This window comes from Chiloscyllium punctatum, chromosome 3 (assembly GCF_047496795.1).
Source record: "Chiloscyllium punctatum isolate Juve2018m chromosome 3, sChiPun1.3, whole genome shotgun sequence".
NCBI lineage: Eukaryota > Metazoa > Chordata > Chondrichthyes > Orectolobiformes > Hemiscylliidae > Chiloscyllium > Chiloscyllium punctatum.
Window position 1 is genome coordinate 141,063,727 of NC_092741.1, and position 17,425 is coordinate 141,081,151.

General features: G+C 37.1%; 2 protein-coding genes across 7 annotated transcripts in view; one reads left to right on the plus strand and one right to left on the minus strand.

Moving 5' to 3' along the window:
* asap2a (ArfGAP with SH3 domain, ankyrin repeat and PH domain 2a) overlaps positions 1-2,285 on the plus strand; it is a 195,080-nt gene extending 192,795 nt beyond the window's left edge. Inside the window, exon 28 of the mRNA XM_072561420.1 lies at positions 437-2,285. Within this exon, the coding sequence (XP_072417521.1) occupies positions 437-511 (75 nt within the window). The 3' untranslated portion in view covers positions 512-2,285. The remainder of the gene's footprint in view (positions 1-436) is intronic.
* A 2,879-nt stretch (positions 2,286-5,164) lies between these two features.
* The window catches only part of itgb1bp1 (integrin beta 1 binding protein 1), a 31,203-nt gene continuing 18,942 nt past the window's right edge, over positions 5,165-17,425 (minus strand). For 4 of the 6 annotated variants that reach the window (XM_072561449.1, XM_072561468.1, XM_072561478.1 and 1 more), the window contains 3 exons: positions 14,990-15,082; positions 7,329-7,478; positions 5,165-5,403 (listed from right to left, as the gene is read on the minus strand). In XM_072561449.1, coding sequence (XP_072417550.1) covers positions 5,332-5,403; positions 7,329-7,478; positions 14,990-15,082 — 315 coding nt within the window. In that variant the 3' untranslated portion in view covers positions 5,165-5,331. The remainder of the gene's footprint in view (positions 5,404-7,328; positions 7,479-14,989; positions 15,083-17,425) is intronic. The other 2 variants (XM_072561486.1, XM_072561495.1) reach the window with 2 other exon arrangements.

The following is a 17,425-nucleotide window of genomic DNA, read 5'->3' on the forward strand; positions in this document are numbered from 1 at the left end:
TGATAAAGCTTTAATCAAATCATAGATATTGCAGTGTCACTGGGCAAGTGTCAAACTTGCATTATTAGTTTTATTTGTCTTGTATTATTCTATAATGTGCATTGAACTAAATATTTCATCCAGGTTCTTTAATATAAACAGTGATATTAAATGCACATACACTGCTAAGAAACCTGTACCATGGATTTGGAGTGCATTTGCACTTGGACTATTAAATAAAAATTGAATAATGCTCCTCAAAACAAGCTTGCACATGTAAATTTAGAATGCATATCAAGAACTTCACTAACTTTGTTAATTTTCAACAACACTATCATTCTTTGTTAGATTATAAACTTTAAATCTACTGCCTGGTATTTTATTGTTTAATGAAAGCAGTTATTATCCTGTGCACTGTTATTCAAATAAATTCAATGATTTGATTTTTTTTTTGTAGATTGGTCACATTGAAGGAGACCCGAAGCGAAGGGGTGTATTCCCTGTGACATTTGTGCACTTCATTTCTGACTGAGCATCCTTTAGGACATTGAAGAGAAAACAATTTGGAGCATGGTATCATACCAGCAAATGGCAAGGAAAACATCTGTGTTTAGCTCAATAGACAAATCACTTCTTAACTGGAGGATGTTATAAGTAACTAGTTTTAAATATATATTCATTAAACTATTTGCACTTTCAGTACAACTGGAGATTAGTTATAAATGGACTTCTCAAGTCCGTAAATTTGCAATGGTGCATGTAGGTACTTGGGAATGAAAAGAATGCTAATTGTTCATGTACAGTGACAATGTTATGTCAGTAACTGTCACAAACATACTGAAAATCACAATATATTGCAAAAATGTAGCATTAACAATGGAGAAAAGCTGGAGAACACTAGTACTGATCAATGTTATGATATAGATTCCATAAATCAGGTATTGAATTTATAAAGCATGCTGAACTTCATAATTTTCTTAAGGCCTTAAAATATTGCTATGAATCCAAGAGTACCACTGTTTCCAGATTTACCTTTATTTAAATGCTGTAATTCCCATTGCAAGTTAAATTTTTCCAACTTCATTCATGAATAAAGGGGTCTAGTATTGTAAATAATAATTTCAAAAGGCAGCTAATGAACAGTACTGATATCCTAGGGCTGTTTATCAAAAGAGACCAGTTGGTGACAGAAATTCAGATTTGGTTATTCGGGGTCCTCTTTGCATTTCGAATAGTCTGTATTTTGTTGCGTTGAATGGTTTAACCAGTATAGGGTTTAAATAGCTAAATCAGTTTCCAAAAATATTCAAAGTTTGTTGCAGACATCTTTATTTTTTAAAGTTCTGCGTAGAATTGATGTTGATTCTTTTTATTACTAAGAACAGAATTTTGAAATTGTTCATCAAGAAAATAAATGGAAAAATGGTATACATTTAGTACAAATCATTTGTAGTCAACTTTCATCTCATACTTTTTTGCAATGGTATTATTGGCCTGTTATTGGAAATCTAGTCTTTTAGAGTTTTGGATTTGTTACACAAGTGGCCATGTTCTTTTTTTAAAATGTGTTAGTCTGGCTTCTAATGCATAGGAATGAAATATTTGACACATATTTTGGGTTAGCAGCAAACTTTAAATTTGTTACCTCTCAACTAAATTTGGTTGTAATTATTGACTAAAATAGAACTTACTAATTCTTGTATCTAATGTGAATCAATACTGAAGATGTTGACATCATTCAGGATTACTACTTTCTATGATTTGTTAAAAGGACCATAAAAATCTGTAGGCAGGATAATTGGTGCCACCTACTGTCGTCATCTGAGAGGGGTACTTTGAGCAGAAAGAAATCCTGACTGAGACATGATGTAAAATGGATACAAATAATGACAAGCTAGGTGATTGTTGCAGAGCAACTGTATGTATAGATATATTGTAAATGTTAAATCCTATAATACTTTTGCATTTCATTGCATTGATTTGACAATTAGCATGTATAATGTATTGTATATCCCAGTTTAACATTGGAATTCATCCAGAAATGTAATAAACAATTATTAAAGCAAAGCCTGCTTCAGCAATGCAGGTCGTCTGTACAAATTTTTAGGATGAGGCCTAATGATTTCACTATTTGTGAAGGAATAGTGAGCATCTGATGAAATACTGTACAAAGTCTGAAGTTCGAAAATGTGTATTTAAATTTCCATCTTCTGCATAAAGGCTGCTACAATTGTTAACAATCATTTTGAGAATCAGTAGATTTGGTAGAGATAAATTCCATTCCATTAAAGTTTAAATTTGAGAGACACATGTATAGTTATCCACTTAATTGCCCATGAAATTTCCTCTACTGTTCGGTTCTTTTGATTTATAGGATGGGAAGAAACTTTCATATTATGCACTTTTAGCACTAAGTCCAGACTATATAAGTTTTGAAATTAGTTAAAGATAAAGGTTTGAAATATTTTTTGAATATAATTCCATTTGAAATGGCATCAGCTTAAAGAATTTACATAACCCAAATAAGGAAAATGGGAAAAAGTACAATGCACTTCAGTAGAATCCCAGCAGATGATCACCACCAGCATGTTTTTTCAATCTTTTTCTTACTAAATTTCAGCCTCTGACAATAAAGTATCATTGAATTTCAACTACTTCCACAAAGTTTTCTATCTCTAGGTTAAAAGTAAAATTTAATTCATTGCACGTGCTGAATTTTATACTGAGTCAATAAAGGTTTTCGGGCTGGGAATAATGGTTTGTATGAGCCTTTTTTTGTTCAGTACATTTTGGAGATATTTTCAGCACATGATATCACTTAATTTTTAACAGCAAAACAAAATAAGTCTCTAAAATTTGACTTTTAATTTTTGCAAATATTAAAAAAGTCACAGTTCACTTGTCTACAATTTCTAACAAATTGTAAAGACAAAAACATAATTGCCTTCTTTAAGTGGTGTTCCACAGGGATCTGCGCTAGATCCACTTTTCTTTGTCATTTATATAAATGATTTAGATGAGAATATAGAAGGCACAGTTAGTAAGTTTGTAGATAACACCAAAATTGATTTATATGGTGGATAGTGAAGAAAGTTATCTAAGATTACTGAGATTTTGATCAGTTTGGGTCAATGGGCTGAAGAGTGGCAGATTGAGTTTAGTTTGAATAAATGTGAGCTATTGTTTGTTTCAGGAATTATACAATTCAAAGTAGGACCTTGAGTCGTGTTGGAGCTAGGGGTTCCGGTACATAATTCTTTGAACAGGATGATTAAGAAGACATTTAGCACGGTTGCCTTCATTGCTCAGATTTTTTGAATGTAGTAGTCGGGGCGTTATTTTGAGGTTGTATAGGACTTTAGGCCTCTTCTGGACTACTGTGTTCAGTTCTGGTTGCCCTTTTGGAGAAAAAATATTATTAAGCAGGAGATTCTATTAGTTTTAAAATACTGATGGAAAAGGATAGACCAGACCTAAAGTTGAAGTTCTAAATTGGAGGGAGGCCAATTTTGATGGTATTAGGCAAGCACTTTCTAAGGTTGATTGGGCGCAGATGTTTGCAGGTAAAGGGACGGCTGGAAAATGGGACTTACACACTTAAAGGTAAGGTCCTCAGGAGTGTTACTGATTGAACCTGTACTTCAAGGTCTCTTAGTTCCTTGAAAGTATAGGCGCAGCTTTCCTTTATTGGTCAGAGTATGGAGTACACTGAAAGATGTTGTGAAACATGAAAGGGTTCAGAAAAGATTTACAAGGATGTTGCCAGGGTTGGAGGATTTGAGCTATAGGGAGAGGTTGAATATGCTAGGGCTGTTATGCCCGGAGTGTCTGAGGGGTGACCTTATGGAGGTTTACAAAATTATGAGGGGCATGGATAGGATAAATAGACAAAGTCTTTTCTCTGGGGTAGGGGAGTCCAGAACTAGAGGGCATAGGTTTACGGTGAAGGGAACGATATAAGAGAGACCTAAGGGACAACTTTTTCACACAGAGGGTGGTACATGTATGGAATGAGCTGCCAGAGGTGGTGGTGGAGGCTGGTACAATTGCAACATTTAAAAGGCATCTGGATGGGTATATGAATAGGAAAGGTTTGGAGGGATGTGGGCCAGATGCTGGCAGGTGGGACTAGATTGGGTTGGGATATCTGGTCGGCATGGATGAATTGGACCAAAGGGTCGGTTTCTGTACTGTACACCTCTATGACTCTAATGTTTCAGAAGAGATTTATCAAGATGTTGCCAAGAATGGAGGGTTTGAGTTGTAAGGAGATGTTGAAAAAGTTGGAACAATTTCCATTGGAGCATATGAAGTTGAGGGTTACTTTAGAGGCTTTTAAAGTCATGAGGTGTATAGATAAGGTGAATGGCAGGCGTCTTTTCCCTAGACTGGAGGAATTCAAGACAGAGATATATTTTTTAAAGTGAGAGGAGAAATACTTTAAAAACAATGAGGGGCAACTTTTATTTTTAGTGTTGTTTGTGTGGCATGAACTTTAAAAGGAAGTGGTGAATGTACATTTACAAGGTTTAAAAGACATTGGATAAGTACATGAATGTAATGTTTGAAGTGATACAGGCCAAGCATAGGCAGATGGGACTAGTTTAGTTTGTGATTATGCTCAGCACGGACTGGTTGGACTGAAGGGTATGTTGCTCTGCTTTATGGCTCGGACTATGATCTGGAAATAATGTTAATGAGAAGTATAACAGGGAAAAATCAGAGTACAAATAGAAAACTAACTGACTGTCTCTATTTTACTTGTGTGAATAAAAGGATGTTACTGCATTACATTGCTAATTTGAAAGGGCAAGAATTGCAATGGTGTTTAGAAAGTGTACTGACCTGCCCATTCTTTGTTAAATATATTTGGCTTGAAAATGTACATCATCAAGACTTATTCATTTAAATTGCTGCTGTTAGTACGAGATATATATACACTGAGCATTATAAAATGCAAAAATTAATCAAGTAATATACTATTGGCCTGATATTTAAGAAATATCTCTCTACAAAGTAATACTTCATGGTTGCTACAGGTTTATATATTTCTGAAGCCTTTATTTCAAGTCTTGCAGTAAACCTAAGGCAGTTCCAAGGAGGTATGTGGATGTTTGACACTGTAATTGAAATAGTGATGTAGAACAATAACAGACTTCGATAAAACTATAAGCCTGCACAGTACTAACAGACAGTTATTTCTCAATTTATTGAAAATATTAAAATTCAGACATCTTCAAACTTAAGAATTTGTAACACTTAGATTTATGAACTAAGGCAACAATAATAGATGAAGGTAGTTAAACAAGGTAAATAACAATGAATCCAAATGTATTGTTAAGAGAATAATTGTCAGGATTTCTCTGAGGAAAGTGCTGAATCAAAAGCAGTGGATAGAACTTTGCAGATTGTTTGAGCTTGTTCCTGAAAAACAGAAGGATTGGATTACTCATAACAGTGCATTTTTGGTGATCGGATAATTTTATTTGATCTTAAGATTATATCTGTAACTATGCATGAGAAGTAAACAATTAGAAACATCTTATGCTTTGATTTTCATCTGTCGAGCTCAGTGGCAGTACACTCACTGGGTTTGACTCTTGCCTCGCCAATCATACACTTAAAAAGGTGGCCAATATGGTGGCTTAGTGGTTAGCACTGATGCCTCAGCATGAGAGACTCAAGTTTGATTCCAGCCTCAGGTGACTGTCTGCATGGGTTTCCTCCAGCTGCTCTGGTTTCCTCCCGCAGTCCAAAGATGTGCTGATTAGGTGGTTTGGCCATGCCAAATTGCTCCATAGGATATGCAGGCTACTTGGATTAGCTATGAAAAATGGAGGGTTAGCGGTGGGGTTGGGGGGGTGGGTCTGGGTGGGATGGTCTTCAGAGGGTCAGTGTGGACTCAATGGGCCAAATGGCCTGATTCCTCATTAGGGATTGTGAGATCACTTCACTTTATCCTCCCAAACCATTATCTCTGGATTCCTCTTTCTTCAGCTAAATGCTCGATAGAGCTAGGGTGGGTTAATTCAGAGTTTCTCACATTATCTTTGAGGCAATGAAGATAATCATGGAACAGGAAGAAGAGTGAATTCATAACATGGGACAAAGAAAGCCAAAATAAACAAATCAATGGGATCAGTTGTCATTAGATGCAGAGGCTAAAGTAACCTGGAGCATAGGATTTGGACCAAAGCAGAATACTGTGAATGCTGTAAATCTCAAACAGAAGGCTGAGGAAACCTGGCAGCATCAGACTCTGTTTTTCTCTTTACAGATGCTCCCACTCCTGTTGAGTTCTGCCAACATTCTCTTCTTTGATAAAGATATGTAGTGTTGATTGAAGGAAGTGAGACAGTAAAATAGATCCCAGAGGAATAAGTGAGTAGAACAAATTGTGAAGATGCCCCCATGAAGCCTCTATATCTATAGTGTTCCAAATAGTGATACAAGTTACAGTTACAGGCAGAATATCACTTCAATACTCACAGTAAGATTTTGACTTTCTCAGGTAAAAATATTGAAAATAGGCTCATGACTTTTAATTTGCAAGCATTAGGTGATCAGAACATATGGAAGTTAGCATCCTAGTTGGCACTCTGGTTAAGAGGGGCTGAACTATTGAGATTGCCCCCTTATAAGAAGCAGCTTCTTATAAGTGCCTCAATTGGTCCATCAGAAAATACAAAGAAACACTAACTATGCTTCAATTGTAAAGCCCAAATTAGGAAGGCAGTGATGCCTACTACTTGGGATGAGACTTAATGAAAGGTAGCAGGCAGGTGCAAAATTAATAAGAGAAGAACAGAAATGACATGGCATATCTGGATGAAAGAAAAAAAAAGAAATCAGATTCTAGTTTGAAACAACAATAAAAATGTGCACATTCATAAGTAAAATAGAAAATCAGATCCTGTGTGATTAGAGACATAACTTATCATAGAGGAAAAGAAGGAAGTGATATGAAATGGTTAGAAGTAAAAGTCTAAGGCATAATGTCAGGATAAAGTCAACTTTTATACTGTATAGAATCCTTTTGGGATTGTCCATGAATGCTTTTCAGGTTGGGAGACATTTATGGACAATGAATGAATGCAAAAGCATTCAGTATTAAACTAACTCTTATGGGAACCCCTCTCTCATAGATTTTGACAAATCAGGGTCATTTGTGATTGGTTTCCCTAATTTCAAATTGCACACTTTAGTCACCTGTCTAATGAATATGGTATATCAATAACTTTTACCCGTTAGTGGCAAATGAAACCTGTGGTTCTGCAATTAAAGTACCAAACCACTCTTATAAAGATTATAAAATCAAATATAAAATTAAAGAAATATTCATTTCTCACCAAGCTATTGCACTGATACACGCAGATACTATATTCATTCTGGTTTGCATCGGTCGTTTTTAAAGCAAGGAGACTTTTTCCCATTCCTAAACCATCATCATAACAGATCATTCTCACTATCAAATAAAGTGGATGTCTGTGCAAAATGTCCTGCCAAAAGACAAAAAAGGTTACTTTACCTGCATTTGGATGACTGAGGAAATGGAATTTTATGTTAAGTGACTAGAATAATTAATGTATTTAATTAAATCAATGATCTGACACAGGGCAATGTTTGAGAAGAATGCAGAAATAGAAGTAATTTGGCCCATCAAACCAACTCTGCTAACTTTTAAAACTCCAACAACAATATTTTTAAAATATCTTTGCCATGCATGCCAACTGCCTTACATCTCATAATAATATTTCTTCCAAATCAGAGTCTGGAGTTGAGATAATCTTTAATCTCTTTCTAAGAATCTAAATTTATTTATGTTTAACTTTTAACTGAAAGTTGCTGTTTAAATTCAGGAGCTGGGAACATCAGAAGTGATAGACAAACTATTCACTGTGAAACAGTTGTAGTTAGTTAATGAAGCTAGCTTGAGTCTTTTTTTCTGCAACAGGATAAAGTAATTGTTTAGTTTTAGAACACATTCAGAGGAGTATAAGATATTCGGTGAATTAAGCAAATTTTGATCTCTTTCTAAAAATATTAATTTGTATGTATTTAACTGAAGTGCTGCGAATTAGGTGAGGAAGGGATGGAGATGGTCTTTTTAGCTTTTTTTAAAAAACGTTTTTACCCTATAGCAATTGGTGGTTCTTGCCCTTAAAAATCCCATTTATAAACATTGGTGGAGGAGTTGACTGATGGGTATTTCTAATTTCCATTATAATCTATGCGTAAGGTTTGGCAGCTAAAATCATGCAAAAAGCCCATCTTGTGGTATATAAGGAGTCATGAACATGACTTAAATGAGCACGGTGCAGAAATTTCAGTGGCTGCAAAAAAGTGAACTCAAACTTTGAGCTCTAATAGCCACTGAAATAAATGACTGTAATGCATCCATAAGGCAGATAGGAAGCACGTTTTTGGAAGGTGGTTGTACTGCAAGTTAGGGGTATGCAGGCAAGTAAGGAATGGGTCCCCTAAGTGATTTTGCTTGCTAATTGGGATTTCATCCTGGATATTGATTTGAGGGGAAGAATAATAGTTCTTCAGAGCAGTGCAACAAGAGCTTTAGTATTACGAGTGCTTAATTGTACAGAAAGGAAGAAGAATGAAAGACTAGTAATGACAGAGGATTCGTTAATTATTGAATTAGAGATGTATTTTGACAACCATAGACAGAATGGTATGTTCTCTTCCTGGTCCAAGGGCAAAGAATGCCACAGAGCAGCTGCAGAACATTCTTCTGAGGCAGAGTGATCAGAGAGTGTGATACCAGTGACCGAAGGAGGACGGGGTTTGTGGCCTTGCAGTCAGAATTTAGGAAGCCAAGTAGAAAAGCAACAACATGACTTCAAAAACAGTGATCTCTGGATCACTATTGCTTGCATTTGAGTACAGAAATTGGATAAGACAGATGAATAATGGATACACATTTAGTGCAGGAGGTGGTAGGACTTCAAATCCTTGGGTTATTGGGGTGTGATAAACAGAAAAATGTGTTAGAGCACGACTAAGGTGCAGAAAATAGGGGAGACACAGCATTAGAATAGAAAACAATAAATTAAAAGATGGAGTTAGAATAAGGGAGAATTTGAAACATTCTAAATCAGGGTTACTCTACATGTGCTGTTAGAGCATAAAACCATAGAATAAAGGAGTTGACCCATTGAGGCTGGAGAAATAAAGCTCTAAATCAATAATTAACAAATGCTCTATCATGACTCCTCTTTCACTAATTAAGCACCCACACTATCACAGTTCTTCTGAGGAGTGCAATAAGAACTATCACCGCCCATGTTTCCCCCCCCCACCCCCCCCACTCATGGCTAATATGTTTCCCAAGCCCATTCTCCTGTTTTCTCCACATAACCTTTGATCCCCTTACCAATCAAGAACCTACCTTGTGTTTTAAAAATACTCAAGGAATTGGCCTCGTCAGCCCTCTGCGGCAATGAGTTCCACAGATGAACCACTATCTAGCTGAAGAAATTCCTCCTCATCTCAGTTCTAAAGGTTCATCTCTTCACTCTGTGGCTATACCCTCAGGTTGTAGTTTCTCCCACCAATGGAAACCTCTTCTCCATGCCTACTCTATTCAGGCCTCTCTCTAAGGTTCAATCAGATCCCCTCTCATCCTTCTAAACTCAATTGAGTACAGACCAGAAACCTTAACTGTCCTTCATAACAAACCAATTATCCCAAGTAAACTACTTCTGGACCTCCTTCAAGGAGTCATTCTTCCTTAGATATGGGGCACAAAACTGCTCACAGTATTACAAATGCAGTCTAACCAGAGACTTGTACAGCATTAATAGTACATTTCTGCTGTTGTATTTCAGCCCTCTTGAAATGAATGTTAAACATTGCATTTGCTTTGTTAACTGCCAACTGAACTTGCATGTTAACCTTAAGAGCTCTTTGCTGCTTGATTTCTGAAGCCTTTTTCCAATTACAAAATAGTTCATGCCTCTATTCTTCTAACCAAAGTGCATTTTCACATTGTATTCCATCTGCTGCCACTTTGCCCACTGTCCTAAACCATCCCAGTCTTTCTGCAGCCTCCCCACATACTGAACATGATCTGTCCCTCTACCTATCTTTTTGTCATCTTTAAATTTGGCAAAAATGCCCTCAGTTCCTTTGTCTGCATCGTTAATATATAACGTGAATAGTTATGGTCCCAACACAGATCCCCGTGGAATTGCACCAGTCACAGCTGCCATCCAAAAATAGACCCATTTATCTCTACTCTCTGCCTTATGCCAGTCAGCCAATCCTCTTTCCATGTCAGTACCTGGGCTCTTATCTAACTTGGCAGCCTCTTGTGCTGCACCTTGTCAAAGGCCTTCTGGAAATCCAAATAGATCACATCTACTAGCTCTCTTTTGTCTAACTTGTTGGTTAGCTTTTCAAGGAACTGAAAGATTTGTTAGGCATGACCTCCCCCAGATGAAGCTGTGCTGACTCAGCCCTACTTTACCATGCACTTTCATGTACTCATCATTAATAATGAATTCTAAAATTTTACCAACACCTGAGGTCAGGTTAACCAGTCTGTCTACTCTTTCCCTCCCACCTTCCCCCCAAACAGTAATATTACATAAGCCATTTTACAGCTTCCTAGAACCCCTACAGTGCAGAAAGAGGGCATACAGCCATTGACTCTGCACTAACCCTTCAAAGAGCATCCCACCCAGACCCACACTCACCACTCCCCCAATCCATCCCTATAACCCCAAACTGAGTGTTAGTTTTGTGTCATGTGCACAGGTACACACATGCACCAACCACCCCCACCCCAACCTTGGTCCTTTGTGTTGCAGCTTTCTGCAATTTTTCTCAATTTAATAAGTCTTCAGTTTTCCCTTCCAAAATGAACTTCACATTTTCACACTTTATACTGCATTGCCCACTTAAGCCATCAATATCTGTCTGTAAACTGCTGGTATCCCTATTGCAACTTGCCTTCCCACCTGTTTTGGCTACAGTACTTTCACTTCTTCCTCCAAATGATTAATATATATTGTAAACAGGTGCAGTCCCAGCACTGATCCCTGTGGAACCCCACTGGCTGCAGATCGCTAAATTGCGAAAAAAAAATGCATAATCGCCACTTAAACCCCTTATCCACACTCACTATTTTCATAAGTCATTAAAAGTTGTTGGACAAGTGGGGAGTAGTTAATAAATAACTACAAGATCGTAACCTTTATAAAAAGGAACAGAACACAGGAACAAGAATTATATTGAACACATATAAGACACTAGTTAGACCTCAGCTGTATTGTGAATATGGTTCTGGGCACTTCATTTTAAGAAGGATGTAAATACATTGTAGAGAGTGTAGAAGAGAATTACAAGAATGATTCTAGTAATAAGTTTCAGTTATGAAAACAGATTGAAGAATTCCTTAAAAGCTCAGATGAGACTTGACAAAAATTTTAAAATTTCCCACTTGTAAAAAAAAACAGGAATGATGGCACAGATTTAAAGCAGTTTGCAAAATATATAAATACATTGGGAAAAAAGTACTTCTTTGCACAGTGCGTAGTTGGTCTGGAATGTGCTGCATGTAACTGTGGTGAGGAAAGGTTCAATTGAAGCATTCAAAAATCCATTAGATAATTATTTTGCACAGAAACATTGTGTAATTATGGGGAAAAAGGCAAAAGAATTGCATTTGGTCATAATGCAGTTTGAGAGCTGGTGTATACACTGGGTAAATGGCGTCCTGCACGTTAATAATTCTATGATCTAGCTCTATTTTAAGCGGTTCAATTGATTTTTCATAATTCGTTAGCTAAACAAATTCCTTCTCATCTAGTTGTTATTCAAAGATTACAGGTGTGAACTCAGTTGCTCTCACGGGGGTGTACGTTGTGTTACCAGCCACTGCCAGCTTATGTGACATCTTAAGGCAGTTAGCTTGGGCATCCCTGTAAGCAGCAGAAACAACTGAACCAATCCTGCGTTGACAGTATTTTTGAAGAGCCAACACAATTGCAAAGCGTCTGCAAGTACTATAAAGTGATGTTCCATTCTCACAGGAATTACAGGCTTAATTACATGAAGGATGCAAGAGGAATCAGGTATGCAGTTTTAGTGTCTCTGGAGTTTGCACCACGACAGGGAGCTAGAACAGAGACATAAGAGGGAAAGCTGTGCAATGCATTCAACCAACTTGCTGGACTTCTCCATATTCCTCAATAGTAAGAGAAGATCGACAGGTCAGCCATTGCTTCCTACATCTATGTGTACACACCCAGTGTCTGCCTTCATGTTTTCATCTGAATCCCCTGTAGCAGAACTCATCTGTGACCTTCCAGTCAGCTAGAACACAAGTCATCCATTGTCCCTGGCCTTGTTTTAGTACATGTGTGCCCAGTAACTCAGCATGCAAGGCTCTCAATTCTGTACGGATCTTTAAGGTATATGCAGTGTCTGTATCTGAGAAAGGTGATTGCAGGTATCAGATCACGTGATGAACCATATTCTCAGCCCTGTACTGTTGGATTGGGTAAGTTCTTGTAATTTTTTTGAAGCTGCTAATTATAGAGTGAAAGAATTAGGGAGTATGGAAAATGGGCTGGAAAATGAAGTCCCCTCCCTGGCAAATCTGCAGTTTGTTCATCATGCCAAATAGCAGCATGGGGCTGGAATTAAGAAGTGCATAAAATAGGAGTAAACTGTCAACCCAGATGTTTGGTGATGCCATAAGTAGCCCAAGGATGTTGAAAGCCATTCCTTCTTTCGGGTTTAGGAAATGTAGCCATCCTTATCCTCCATAATTATACTCCAGTCATTTCTCAGTTAGTTAATCACTCGATTTGGCTCTTTTCTTGCAGGATAAAGTAGCATACAACAATCACTGGGTGGAGGCCATGTGAGATTTGTAGCTTTAAGTGCAAGGATGAGGTGAAGTATTTAGATTTTATCCATTTAGGCCTGAGCACCTGATGGGACTCTGTTGCATTAAGCAATGGGAGAAGCTGATGAAGCAATGCAGAGATGATACCATGGAAGATTCATTCACTAACCTTGACAATCCATATCAAGTGATTGGAAAGTCATTAGACCACTTATGGCACTGCTGTAAGTACAATACATTTAAATGTGCTGTGACAACTGAGGCTAATACACTGTCGCTCTAGAGCCACTACTTCATAACAAAAATACATTTCCTAATTACCAAAATGAACAATTAAATAACTTATCTAAATAACCCATGATGTGGAGGAGCCTGATGAAGGAGCAGTGCTCAAAAGTTAATGCTTACAAATAAAGATGTTGAACTATAGCCTGGTGATATGATTTTTGTCTTTATCTAGGTTTCATAATAGTTTTGATAATCTAATTATGGGCTTTTAAGCAAAATAATACTTTTACTATAGTATTATAGATTGTTAACACACATTGTAACATAAGTCCTAACAATTCTCCCTGTCAATATCTTCAAAAACATACACACACCCTCATTCTTCAGGAAAGTAGGGATAACAAATTGAAGAGATTAGCTTTCTGAAAAAAAACAACCCTGGCCAAAGGATTATTCCAAAAGACAAAAGAATAAAATGTAGAACATTCCAGTCTGTTGCTATGAGATTCTGACGTGTGGTCAAGTCACGAGAATCATAGAATCCTTATAGTACAGATAGAGGGCTTCGGCCCATCAAGTCTAGACTGACCCACCCCTAGTCATGTCTGGTTGTCTCTGAATTCTTGTAGAACAGCTTGCTCACCAAGTACAATCTTGAGATGTTCTTTCAGTCACTAATGCAAAAAGAACAAGAAGGTTTCACCGTGAACTGAAGAAGAGTTCTTCAGAAATAGTAGCAAACAGGTAGGCAGCTTGGTCACAGCAAGCTTTTTTAGAATTCACCTAATTCTTACCGGGCTTTTCTCCAACTAAACCAAGAAAATTTTCACCAACCTAGTCGTTCAAAAACAAACCTCACCAGGGTCTACTGTAAGGCAAGCCATTATTACTGGGCATTGATTTCTAGGAAGCCTTGTTAAAAATAATTACCATTGTCTTTAGTGAACGTTCAACCACATCTTTTGAAGAAACTAGTTGGGTATGCCCACAAAATGTGAAAAATTCCTTTTTCCATGATCCTTCAAAACTTAAATCCGCCAAGCAGTATTAAATAGAAAGTGTCTTTGTAACAGTATACTATAGTAAGTTTGCAATGCTCTATGTATGCTTCTCGAGAATCACTTCTGAAGATGTAACACTACTTTATAAGATTTACTGAACCAAGACCTGGTTTTTGGTGAGAAAACATTAAGACATTTCATTTATTATCACCCACTCCATCAAAATATTGTGGTCATGTCATCCCATTTAACTGACTGTTGGAATTCAGAAAAGAACACCTGAACATTGCAAGTTTAGCATATAGATGACACTCTATTGTATGCACATGAATGATTCGTCTGCAGAGCTAGACAGAAAGGAAATTCTATTAACAAATCAAATAAAGTATCATTCCTGTTCATGCAAGTGTTCAGGGTGCTATGGTATGTAATGTTGAACTCTGCGCAACAGAACCAGAAGGCCTCCTGAATTACAGCCCCTTTGGTATGAAGGAGCAATATCAATTATGTTAAATGTAGGTTTTGGTAGCTGGGTACTGATGTGATTGACCTCAGGACGTGAAACCTTTATAAGTTTTTCCTAAACAAAATAAGGACAGAATATGCATTGCAGTGTCAGCGCGTACTAGTCTTTTATTGGCTGTTGGTATTAATTAGCAATTAGAGGTCCAAAAGTTTTTTTAAAATTATTTAATTACCCAAATTAGCACAATTCTTAAACCCTTTATACAAAATTGTGGACAGTGGTTAAGTGATGCATGGGGCAAGTGTAAAAATTCATAAACATTGCAAAGGAATGTCATGATCACACGCTGACAATAAGTGATCACTGTTTAAAATGAGCATCCTTTCTTCCCTACAACTTTAAGTGTGTCATAACAAAATTAGAAGAAAGAATTAATGTACTTACAAATTGATCAGAGGATGCGACTTTGATACCATATTTGGAGACGTATAAAATACTCTCCTCTTCGGACGGTATAAAGGGTAGTTTTCCATATTGCTATAAGAGAAACCACACACCAGAGAGAAATTTGCCATTTTACCAAACTAGCTGATTGATGGAAATAGGAAATTGTTAATATCACCTTAAGACCTCTTGTTTTGGGAAGATTTCAGTTGTAAGGTAATTAAAGTGTTGAGCTTTAGATATTCCCAGATCACCTTAAGACTATAGAAACATGATTTCACATGTACCCGAAGGTGGTCAGAACCAGGAGGATGAAAGCCTTGAAAAGTGAAGTTGGCCTTCATTTACCTGTGGAATTTCAGACAGTAGTTTGAGGATAATTAAATTTATTGGGCATTTTACTAATCTCTGCTGTCATAAAGCTAATTAATTCCATCTGGAGCTTTGGTTGGAATTCTGGGAAATCAATTTTCAGGAGTTCTTGTGTGCTTTTAACTCTAAATCCAAAGTTGACAGGGTGAAAGCCCAGATTTAAGCAGCCAGAAGAAAAAAGAATGTGTGTTGAAAAACAGCATTGACCAGAGTAAAACAACAGTCCTAAATAAAGGCTATTTTATGCTCTTTAACCTATGTTGAGTTTAAAAAGTGCAGAATTATGAGGCACTTAAGAAATACCGCAGGACCTTTTTCGCTAAAAGCTAATAGAAACAGCCCCATGAAATTGCATTGCTTGGAGAATAGCTGGAACACCAAGGAGAAATCAAGGCAAATTCCTCTCAGCTGTGGCACTTTGTTTCAGTCCCAGGAAGTGGAAAGAAACTTTAAAAGCCTAATAAGTAGACAAAGACTTTCTGGGTGGGTGGAAATCACAAGGAAAAACAGGAGGTGCAGTTAAAAATTTAAGTTCAAACGATATGATTGTGTTTTATTGCAATCTTTAGCATAAATTTTAAAAATTCATCCAAGACCCTATTTTTCTTTAATAATTCTACAGGATAAAATGCACATGTTTAAAAAAATAAAATCATGTGGCATAATTTCTTTCAGTTCATCACAGGTTATTGAATTTCTCTTCTCCCCTTTTAAAGGGAGGCAATGTCTATTGGAATTATCACTGGACTGTAAATCCCGAGACCTAGGTAATGTTCTAGGCACCTGGGTTTGAATACCATTGTGGCAAATGGTGAAACTTAAATTCAGTAAAAATCTGGAATAAAAAGACTCATGTCAATTCTTAGGAAAACTCCATCTAGTTCACTAATGCCCAAGAAAAAGGAAGCTTATGGTAGACACTGAAGGCTCAAAACAGAGGCTCTTGAGCAATAAAGGAGGTACTTTTTAAAAAAAGGCACGAGGAGAGAAAAGAGGGGACTTGAAAAATTTGAGTGTAACATTAAGGAAAATCCAAAGGCAGTTTGTATGTATATTAGGGACAAGAGAATAAGCAGGGGAAGAGTGGGTCAAAGTGGCAATCTACGTGCAGCGAGAAGACATAGCTGAGGTTTTAAATGAGTACTTTGCATCTGTATTCACAATAGAGAAGGTAGGTGTAGATATTGACAGGAAGACGTATTAGCAGTTTTGGCAGGCTTGAGAGTGCATAAATCCCAAGGCCCAGACGAAATGTATGCAAGGCTGCTGCAGGAGGCAAGGGAGGAAATGATGAGGACTCTTGACATAAATTTTCAAATCTACTTGGGCTACAGGAGGGATTCCAGAGGATTCTAAGACAACTAATATGGTACTATCCCCCTTGGATTAGTGGTGCTGGAAGAGCACAGCAGTTCAGGCAGCATCCAACGAGCAGCGAAATCAACGTTTCGGGCAAAAGCCCTTCTATCCCCCTTGGTTTATTCACCATTATTGAATCTACTAGCAAGTCCTCTCTTGTTGAGCCGATTGCATTCTGGGCTTTAAAAGGAAACCTGTGCGCTTGTAGAACCTAAATTTCTGTATCACTTTTATTAGCAACTTCTAATGGTTTAAATTCACTTTTTTAAAAAACGTTTTCATAATTTGTTTGCATACTTCTTCCACGTTCCTTCCATGACTGGGTGTAACTGTAGACTACTGTATGAATGTGATTGATTGTTTGTTATCTCTTATTTCTATCCAAATGGATTCTATTTCTGTTGTATTGAAGGGTGATTTTTAAAATATATGTATATATTCACAGGATCTGCATGCTAAATGCCTAACTTCCCTTGAAGTTGGTGACAAGCTGCCTTCTTGAACTGCTGTGCGGCATGTGGTGTAGGATTTTGCCGGTGCAGTCACTAGTGGTGCTACCAAGCCAATTTTGGTGATGGACATTAAAATCCCCCCCAAAATAAACATATATTCCATGTCCTTGCTGCCCTATGTGCATCCTCTAAGTAGTGTTTAATGTGGAAGAAAACTAATTCATCAGCTGAGGGATAAATGGTACCTCAGTTA